This window comes from Megalobrama amblycephala, linkage group LG3, assembly GCF_018812025.1.
Source record: "Megalobrama amblycephala isolate DHTTF-2021 linkage group LG3, ASM1881202v1, whole genome shotgun sequence".
Taxonomy (NCBI): Eukaryota; Metazoa; Chordata; class Actinopteri; order Cypriniformes; family Xenocyprididae; genus Megalobrama; species Megalobrama amblycephala.
In genome coordinates this window covers 48,082,387-48,093,031 of record NC_063046.1, presented here as the reverse complement: position 1 = coordinate 48,093,031, position 10,645 = coordinate 48,082,387, and the positions used below count along the sequence as shown (strand labels likewise).

At 35.7% G+C, this 10,645-nt stretch overlaps 1 protein-coding gene across 4 annotated transcripts in view; it reads left to right on the top strand.

The window, feature by feature from the left end:
- Positions 1-1,832: 1,832 nt before the first annotated feature.
- chd3 (chromodomain helicase DNA binding protein 3) overlaps positions 1,833-10,645 on the top strand; it is a 71,334-nt gene continuing 62,521 nt past the window's right edge. For 3 of the 4 annotated variants that reach the window (XM_048185841.1, XM_048185839.1, XM_048185838.1), the window contains exons 1-3: positions 1,833-2,205; positions 4,735-4,877; positions 6,244-6,417. In XM_048185841.1, the coding sequence (XP_048041798.1) occupies positions 2,040-2,205; positions 4,735-4,877; positions 6,244-6,417 (483 nt within the window). In that variant the 5' untranslated portion in view covers positions 1,833-2,039. Of the gene's footprint in view, positions 2,206-3,134; positions 3,506-4,734; positions 4,878-6,243; positions 6,418-10,645 lie in introns of those variants that run through there. The other variant, XM_048185840.1, reaches the window with a different exon arrangement.

The following is a 10,645-nucleotide window of genomic DNA, read 5'->3' as shown; positions in this document are numbered from 1 at the left end:
AGTTATTGTCAAGCTCTAAAATATTTTAATGGATAGAATTTGCTATTTGTGATTAAAAAATAATTAAAACTATATTCACAAATGACTAGAAAAGTCATGTAAATTCATTAATAATAAAATATAAGTTATTCAGTTATTTAAACTGCTTCTGTAAATATGTAATTGTATTATTTTAATTATTTATAATTAATTTTATTTAATTATTTTAAGTAAACTCTAATTATTTATATAAATAATTAAATAAATTTATATTGCCACTACTAGTTTCTTTATTTGCCACTGAAAAATAAATATATATATATATATATATATATATATATATAAAGACATAAGACTTCAGATGCAAAAGCCTCAAAGTGCCATCTGAAATTTTCTTATAAAATGAGCATTTTTATCAAGCTCGTATGTTTATGTTCAGTTATTCCACTTTAATGGCAATGAAAAGGACCTGTTAATTGCCATTAAAGTGAAATTACTGAACCTAAAGATATGAGCTTGAGATATATACATATATATATATATATATATATATATATATATATATATATATATATATATATATATATATATACACACACACACACACACACAGTCAAACCAAAAATTATTCAGACATTTTTATATTTTTGATATATTTTTATTAGTGGGTGCAGGGCACTATAGGTCATTTATGTAAGTGAGGATAGCAAAATAAAGCCCAAAAATTCCCAAAAATTCTTCATACAGTGGACTACCAGTAAAATTGATAAAAAATTTGCAATCAAAAATTATTCATACACTTTGACCTGACCATATTTTGCTTAACTATTATCTGACATAATTAAGATGTTTTTTTTTTCCTGACAGTTTAACTCTGAGATCTTGTCATATTTTATTACCATTTTTTTAACTATAGTGAATAAACTGTATTAATGAATGAAATGTTCAAGGTGTCTGAATAAATTTTATTTAATTAAAAAATTTAATTTAAAAAAAGTTTAATCAAAGAAAGGGTATTTCAAGCAGGAAAACGTGCATGAGCTGGTTTGCATGGATACTTGTGGCATGTATTCTTGAAAAAAAGTCCCAGACTTCAGAATGCAAATGTGTATTTGCAAACTACTAGTAAAGTCAAGTCAAGTCACCTTTATTTATATAGCGCTTTTTACAATGCAGATTGTGTCAATGCTTTACACAGCTTTACAGTGATAACTGGTAAATAATTTTGGCTGCACAGCAGCTCTAGAAGAAAATTGTGTCATTGTCCAAATGCAGCAGCTAAATATGTAGAAAGATCTATGCCATTTCCTTTTGCTAATAATTTATTCTATCTTGTGCAGCTCTGATAACTTGCTTTGTTTTGTCCTCACCTCAAATAGTTAATTTTTAAGCAATGCAACATGATGTAAGTGTGGGCATGGCTGCGGCAGCGCTCCCCCCTCTTGCCAACCTCACATCAGCCCTTTCGCTCTGTTTTTTTTTTTTTTGTGGATTTGTTTTTACAAAGGTGGGGGCCTTAAAGAATATTAAGGTGGCCATGTTTGTTAGATTCGTGTTGCTCTCGGCCTATGCTTTCGGCAGTGCGCGCGGGCGTTACTACGTGCACTTTCGGAAAGCCAGACACAGTTACCACCAGGCAAGTCTGAAGCAGTGAGAGAGAAAGCTCACACATTAAAATGTGCTCAAACACAAGTTGCAATCAGCTATACGCTCCCCTCCAGTAACAATGTGATTATTTTTAAGGAGGGAGGGGAGACGGGAGAGAGAAAGAGAGAGAGAGAAAGAAAAAAAAGGAGGAGGAGGAGGAGGAGGAGGGGGGGCGTTCTGAAATAATATAGTCAGCCATTTTTATGTAAGGGGATTTTTCTTATTGGGGGGTGGGGGGGGGTTGTTAAAAAATAAATATAAGGGCGGCCATCTTTGTTTCTCTGCCTTGTAGTGTAAAATATTCCAAAACGCCCCCCACTTTTTGTGTGTCGATTTGAATATTAAATAAATATCATAATTCGGAAGGAATACACTTTTAGATCTCGCGGAACGGGGTAACCAACGGGAATATAATGTCATCTCTTCTCCGTTCTTGTGAGGAAGATGAGGGCACGGCGGTTAATTCCGAGGGAGGAGATTTTGATGAAGAAGAAGAAGACGACGGAGACCTGGACGAGAACGCAAGCGACATAAACTCGCCGGCGGCGCCTAGAGAAACTGCAGCAAGAGCCGCGCCAGGTACCGTACAGTCCGCGGCACACACGGGAGCGCGCGTGGGGCACAAAAACACATCGAAACAAACGCGAATATTCCTTAAACTGCGACAGCGACATCAGTGCTACTGCACACTTCCATTCTGATTGCTCTCAAGCGGTTAGGCATTGTGTATGCTTTATTTATCCGCGTGCATTTCGGCAAAGAGTTGCATGGAGTTTGGCTAAAGTTGACCGATCCCCCTCTCTCTGTCCCGTCTGTGTCATTCATCAGGTCTGTCATATGATGGTGCCTTTTAATCTCCCGCTGTGATCTGACAAAGGATCATTAAGCTGCCACCATCTCGTTTTTGTTTGCCCTGAAGGTTACGGATTATTACTTAAGCAGATAAAGAATAATAAGCCAATTCATTGATCTAAATGCGGGACAGAAAGAGGCGTGAGCGTCAGGACTACCGCTTTGATTGTGACAATGTAAATAAACTTGACCCGACCCACTGCCGCCTGGTTCAGTACAGGGCAAAGATCTGTACTGCGATGCTTTCACTTTGCAAAATGACAGTAGTTTGTCCTCTCACCAGCCCTCAGGCTATTTGGCTGTGTGACTATGTCAATAAAACGCTAAATTATTATGTGTATCTGTGGCATGACATCAACAGATAGTGACGAGTCAAAAGTTTCCACTATTCAGTCGATGAATGTGTCACACAGCATGACATTTTATAGTGCTTAGTTATAAACATGATGCTGTGTCATATTATTATTTGACGATTATATTTGTAATGTTTTTCTTAAAATTAACTGGTTAAAGAATGCATTTTTTAAATAATATTTTTCTTTAAAATAACTTTTTTATTAATCCTAACTTTTATGCCATACTATGCAGCCGTGCTGAATATGTTTGTGGTCATATTTGGGCCCTCGTTTAGTGTGTGTGTGTGTGTCTCGCGCATTCCCACAGCGCGCGTGAATCAATTAGCACGCGCGTCCTGTCTCGCCCCCGCGACCTTCAACTGCGGTTCATCTGGTGGTCTGCTCCCCAGGTGCAAGAGTTCACGACGAGGGGAGCATCAGCTCGGCTCGCGGCCTCTCAATCACCGAGCCCTGAGTGCGTGCTACTGCCGCCCCTGGCTGCAGCGAGCGGGGAAAAAAGGGCTCTGCCCGCGCGCCCCAGCAACAAAGACACTATCAAATTCAACTCATTTATCGCAGCGCAATGGCGACACTTCTGCGTTATCTGCTGTTAGTCAGACATGATATGATGATATATCTGCAGCGGTGCTGCGTTTATAAAATAAACTGTGTAAAACGATGCAGTGTAAAAAGTGAGTAGGTGTACTTGTTAACGTGAGGAGGTATTTTTTATCTTATCTGACCCTAAAAATCTCTTTCGTTTCAGGTTTATTAATATTATGTCCAAAATGTATTATTATTTTTTATTTAAATGGGCTGAAAGAGTTGTTGATGTGTTCTACACAGATCTGTCTGCTATTAATTGAAAGAACAGACTGGTTTGGTTTCATGTGATTTTTACATGGCTGCTGCCTGTAAATTGTCACATGACTCCAGCTGTTTAACTCCACTTTGCCCCCCTGAAAGATGATGTCTGTCAAAGCTCCTTTTATGGAAGCATAATACAGGCACCTTATTTGGAATATGTAATATTAACCCATTTGATTTAGATGATTTCGATTTTTAGCTGAACTGAAAACACATTTTGAAAGATTTAAAGAATTTTTGAAGTTACTCCATCATTTAATTATTCTATTCTATTTTTTTCTATTTTTTATTTATTTATTTTACTTAAAATCAACATGAAACGGAAGTTGCGATAGTCTTTTCTTCTCTGTTGTGACATTTATCCAAGTGAAAAGGCTTTTCTCATACAAGAAAAAAGTAGGGTGGGACTTGATTTTGTCCTTCAGGAATTGGATCATTGTGGTTTGCAATTGGTCGATCTCATGTGAGTGACAGGTTGTCCCGCCCTTGCGCCAATAAACATGTCATCAGAGAAAAGACATTTTTTGCGAGAGGAAGGGGGAATTATTTTGATTAAAGGTTATGAGGACACATGAATTAAAAAAAAGGATATGCATGGATAAATCTTTTATAATAAATACTGCAACATTCCTTAAAAAAAGAGAAAGAAACATCAGTTTAGATTTCATTGTGACTATAAAGTAATTTCTTCTGCTCATGCAGTGACCTGAAATTTTCACCTTATGGAGTGCTGCATAGTGCATACAATATTTATCATCATCTTAAAATTCACTCTGTAAATAGCTTTCCATGCGAGCCGGCTGTCATAATTAGGTCATGTAGATAATCATGTTTGCGAGATTAATTCATTAAGTCCTACAGCTTAGTTCAAGTCAAAAGTGGAATGACTTATTTCCTGTGTGACAGTCTCGGTCTCTGCACCACTCGTGTTGTTCAGTAATTGAAGTGGGAAATGATTTGAAGTATACCCAAGAGGTTTTGCAAAGAATTATGGTCACTTTCATTTCATCAGCCCTACCATGTTCCCTCATTTCCCTGCATCTCTCTCACTTAGATGATGGAGACGACATTGGCGAGACATCAGACAGGGACAACCTGGGGAAAAAGAAACGAGGCCCTAAGAAAAAGAAAGAGACGAAGAAGAAAGACAAGGACAAGGAGGGGAAGATGGCCAAAGCACGCAAGCGCAAAAAAATAGTATGTGGTTGATGTGTTTTAAATGTTCAAATGCATTTTTTTCATTAAATTTTTATTAAATAGTAATCTGCAAATTGCATTGTTTTGCTGATTAATTAGCCAATATATATATATATCAATTACATTATATTAAATTATACATAGTAAATCAATAATATATAACATTTATATATACATTTTACATTATTATATATACATTTAAAGGGTTAGTTCACCCAAAAATGAAAATTCTGTCATTAATTACTCACCCTCATGCCGTTTCATTAATCTTCGGAATGCAAATTAAGATATTTTTGTTGAAGTCTGATGGCTCCGTGAGGCCTGCATAGGGAGCAATGACATTTCCTCTCTCAAGATCCATAAAGGTACTAAAAACATATTTAAATCGGTTCATGTGAGTACAGTGCTTCAATATTAATATTATAAAGCGACGAGAATATTTTTGGTGCGCCAAAAAAACAAAATAACAACAAAAAAACAACGATTTCAAAACACTGCTTCAGGAAGCTTCGGAGCGTTATGATTCTTCTGTGTCGAATCATGATTCGGATCGCGTGTTAAACCGGCAAACTGCTGAAATCACGTGACTTTGGCGCTCCGAACCGCTGATTCGACACGCTGATTCAAAACGCTCCGAAGCTTCCTGAAGCAATGTTTTGAATTCAGCCATCACTAAATAAGTTGTTATTTTGTTTTTTTGGCACACCAAAAATATTCTCGGCGCTTTATAATATTAATATTATAAATTAAAAACACCTCCATCTCCATGTTTCAAATTCCTCAGTTCCATCTCCAAAAAGCCAAGCCAATGTTGATTCTTGTTTTATTACGAGCTCTGTCACGATCTCTTTTTGTCAGCAGTCTCTCCTCTGTTCTGCGTTTTTTAAAATGGGTGATTTTCCAGAGGTTGGAGATTTAGATGCTCCGTGTCAGCCTTTCTCACTCATTGTGACAGCTAACCTCTGTCACTCCCACACCATACACACGTCGAAGTAGCCGGAGCAACTTTTTTCTGTTTATGGATATGAAAAGACACATACGGTCAAGTGACATATGTATGCAGTGTTCCACAAAAAAAACATCCCGACAAGGTCTAAAATGTAAACACTTATAATAGGCTTACCATAGTGAATCAGGTTGAGACAAAAACACATTATATGGAAAAAAAGACTGATGATGTATTGACTCATTATTTAAATGTTGTTAATTTTGAACAAAAAAAGTTACATGGTGCACCTTTAAAAGTAATTGTGCACATTTATTATCACATTACTTTTTATAATTAAGTGTATTAAATTAATGCATTATATTAACACATCTAATGATATGTTCTTAAGGTTGATCTTACTTTCTCTGTCTCTTTCAGGACAGTGACATAGAGAGAGACTCAGAGCCAGACTATGCCATGAACTCTGACAGTGCTGCCAGCGATTATGGAGGGGAGAAGAAAAAGAAGAAGAAACACAAGGACAAAAAAGAGAAGAAAACGAAGAAAAAGAAGAAAGAGGATGAAGACAGCACACATGAAGAGACCACAAAGGTTATCCATTTGCGCTCTCTCTGTCTTTTCTTGCTCTGCATGCTGAGCTGCATGTTATCTTTGCTGATGCAGGTTGTGTGTTTTTCCTTATTCTCCTCTGTATCTAAACACAATCAGCTCATTATAAAGTGTAAAATTGAATTAGTTTATCTGACTTAGATAATAAAATATAGATTAAAAAAAGCAAACATACTTGTTTGGCTCAAGTAAAATGGAGTAGGAATTGCAAGTGTTTTTCTGTGGACATACTTTATTTAATAAAGAAAATAGTTTTATTGACAAATTAACTTGAAAGGGGTCATGACATGAGAAATCAAATTTGCCTTGCAATTTGACTGCCTCCAGAGCAAGACATTGATGAATAGTTACTGGATGTGAGCATCGCATCAAAAGCAAATAAAACCCATTATAATCACTGACACTGTCTACACTGGATATAGTATACAGATGCGCATTCAGTTTCTGACATACTCCATTCACGAGTCTGTCAACAACAGGACAAATGGAAGAGTGAAAGGTGTCCCAGATCACGTCAGAAGATTATATGTATTATATGTTTGTTTGGAGCATTTTGTTTTGTAAACGAGGCACAGTGTAAAAGCAGCATAATGCTTTGTCTGTAAATGACAGTTTTATATTTGTTGTTTTTGTTTTTTGTTTTTTTTGTATTTTGGGCAAAAAACTTTATTACTATTATAAGTGAACCTCATGGAACATATTAAAATAATAAAAAAGATCCATGCCATGACCCCTTTAATAAAGTATAGTTACCTAGTTGCAAGAACACAGATCTAGGATTAAAGTATCATATTTTACGTAATTATTTAAAATATTTAAATTTGTACTGGAGAGATGTTGCTTAAATTCAACGTGGTCCAAGTTCACCAGAGGAAAACTAATCGTCTTAACATTGATTTCTTACAAAACACAAATACAAACGACAACCAAACAACAGGGTTGAAAAGAATTACTAGTTCTTATAATTTTATGAATTTTGAGTTTAAGGAACATTAGAGATTATGTTTCCAAACTGACATTTCAAGTAATGTTTAATTAGGACTTTTTTGTTAATAACAACTTTAGGGTTTTGCTTCACACCTTTTACCTTATTATTTATTCTCAAGTTAGTTAAAGTAAGTTGAGTCTGGCCTAAATTATAAGCATTTTAAAACAATTTGATCATGTTTTCTCTTTGGTATGTTCTTAAAACACTATAAATCAAAACCTCAGTTGGCAGTTTTTGTAATCAATTATATTTCTTTTAATTGGTTAATCATTAAAAAACATTAGTAAAACTTCATCATTAAAGTATAAAATATAATAATCACACTTTGAATCAAAGGGGTAGTCAGCTCTGGGCTTCTTGTCCAGGCATTTCTTAGAAACAAATAACAATGAATAACATTGTAAACAATGCATTATATTCAATACATTGGCTAAATATGTGTAACAAAAAGGTAATAATTGTGTGATATTAATAATCAGTTAGTATTTACTGTGTATCAGAAGATGAATGGCTTTTTTAGGACCAACATTTTCTTTAAATTTAATTTTCCACACCAGGAACATACAGTGCACAGCATAAATGAGTACACCCCCTCTGAAACTTCTCAAAGTCAGCAATTACTCAATTACTTAGAAGACATGTTAGGGTTCTTTAGAGATATAATGGTCCAGCAAGTCTGCTTAATCATTTACCAAAGAAGCATGTCAAAATTATTCAGGGAAATAAGATTTTCTTATCAATGTGATAAAATGTTGTGTAGCAAAAATGAGTATACCCTCCTAAAAGTTACTAAATAAAATGAAATAAAAAAATTCTGGTGTAAGTTTAAGGTAATGTTTGATTAACAGGTAAGTATGTTGAACCAAAACATTTAAAGAGAAGTAATTTATTGACAATTAAAAGTGCTAAACAGCCCACTGAATCATTCTCAGACTTAATGCTGACAACAATGGAAGAGAACTGTCAGGAGACTTATTTTTTACCACAAAAGAGGACAGTGGCACAAGAGGATTACCAAATCATTGTTTTAAGTGAGAAAATATAGCAAAAGTAACAGAAATTCAAAAACAATGGACTTGTGTCAAGGCCCCTCAAATAATGAGGCCTTCATTTTAAGCTTTCATTTAGTGATGAGGGATTTTTTTGCTAGACAAAGGACAGGAGAAACACCAAGCGAGTGTCTCAGAGCCAGCAAAAGCTATGAAAAGAGTGACTGTTTATCTCACAGAGTAAGATGCAGCCTGCAGAAATGACATGCATGGTTGTTGTTCTCACTGGAACTACCTACTGTAGCCAAAACACAATAAAGTCAGTTAGCCATTTCCAAAGCCCATATTTACAAAATATAGATTCTGGGAATAAATTCTCTGGTCTCATTGGACCAAATCAATCATTTGGGATCTAACATCATCCAAAATGTTATGGTGTTGATAGAGGAGGAGTACAGTGAGAAGTGTCTGGTTCCCACAGTAAAGTTCAGTGGTAGTAAAGCTCTTATATAGGGATGTATGAGTGCTGAAGGTGTGAGGGAGCTGTGCTTTATCAATGCTGTCATGAATTCCCACACCACTATGTAATTTAATGCACAAACTTGAAACAGAAGATGTTACCCTTTCCTCATTCCCTGCATTGTTGGGCATTTTTTCAACATGACAATAAGGATATGCATTCTCCCAATCTGAAAAACCTTCTGTGGACATGTATTGCACTCAGTCTTGACACCCTTGAGCACCTGTGGGGGATTCTGTAGAGATGAGTTGAGCTCTCTTTTCCTCTCTTTAGTTGAGCAACACTCCCCATTAAAGATCAGGACATTTAAGGAGCTCATCATCCAGGAGTTAAACAGGACAGATGTGACAATTTGTCATGAACTTGTACACTCTGTGCCAAGAAGGGTCAGAGCAGTATATTCAAAATTATGGAGGGCATACTAAGTGCTACAATATTATACATTTGTTGAATTAAATCTAGGGTGTACTCATTTCTGCAATCCTTGATTTAAACAAAATTGGCTAATTTACTTATTTTATGGCTATTAATGACATATATTTCTCAGTTTTTATTATGTATATGTTTAATACATTTTAGTTTTGCCATCTTTCCATGAATTGTATTAGTGATCATAAAGAAAATACATCTTTTGTATTTGTTCAGAGGGGGTGTACTCATTTATGCTGTGCACTGTATATCAAAGCTCCTATGAACTATATACAGACAGATGCCATGAAAACTGTCCACATAAAAAAAAGAAAAAAAAGCCCCCCCCCCCCCCCCCCAAAAAAAAAAGAAAAGAAAAGAAGGATATGTAGGATGTCGTATTAAAAAGGGAGGGAGGGAAGTCAACTTTCATGCTTATCTAACAACATCTCCACAATTTTGGTTCAGCTCTGAATAGTCTTATCCTTTGCGCGGTTGAGCTTGGCAGTGGTACCTTCCAGCAAGACAATGTCTCTAAAATAAGGTGAAAGTTGCAGGATTGTTCCATCTATAGCTTTAATATAGTCTTTTTGGCAGCAGTGCTTGCTGCTAATAAGGCCCTTTTTTGATGAGCATTTAGCTGGAGAACAGAGTCATTTAAAAGCAGAAAAAGAAAAGGGTCTTGAGGTATATTCAAATGTAGAATATCCAAAAGAACAGTACTTAGAAAAGTCTAAAAAGTACCACATCCCAATACATGTGCGAATAAGAACATACTGTGGATTTATTACATAGATGACAGAACGGATCAGATCTAACCTTCATCTTATACAATACACTAGGAGTAATATAAGCCCTTGTAATACATTTATGATGGATCATCTGGTGTGCCAGTTACTTAGATGCAGTGAAACATATGGCCCATACCACGTCCCAGTCAGGTTTAACTAAACCTTCCCTTTCCCAGGAGTAGATAGCTGGAATATAAGAGTACTGTAATAAAAGAACTGAATAATAGACCTAAGAAATTAAACCACTTCAGGGTATGAATACCGGAATCAGACCAGTCTTTAAAAACAAAGGGTTTGTTACCAGTACGCAAACAATTATTATGCCATAATGGTGTTGTCTTGGTGTATAAGAAAGGGCCTTCCATAATTTTCTCAACCAGAAGATGAATGGCTTTTATCTGGAGAGCTGGTGTTGCTGTATATGCAAGAAATTTGCAGACATCGACTTCACACATTCACAAACACATATGCAGAGATTCTACTCGTACTTGCATCTAGAAATTATGAAAGAATG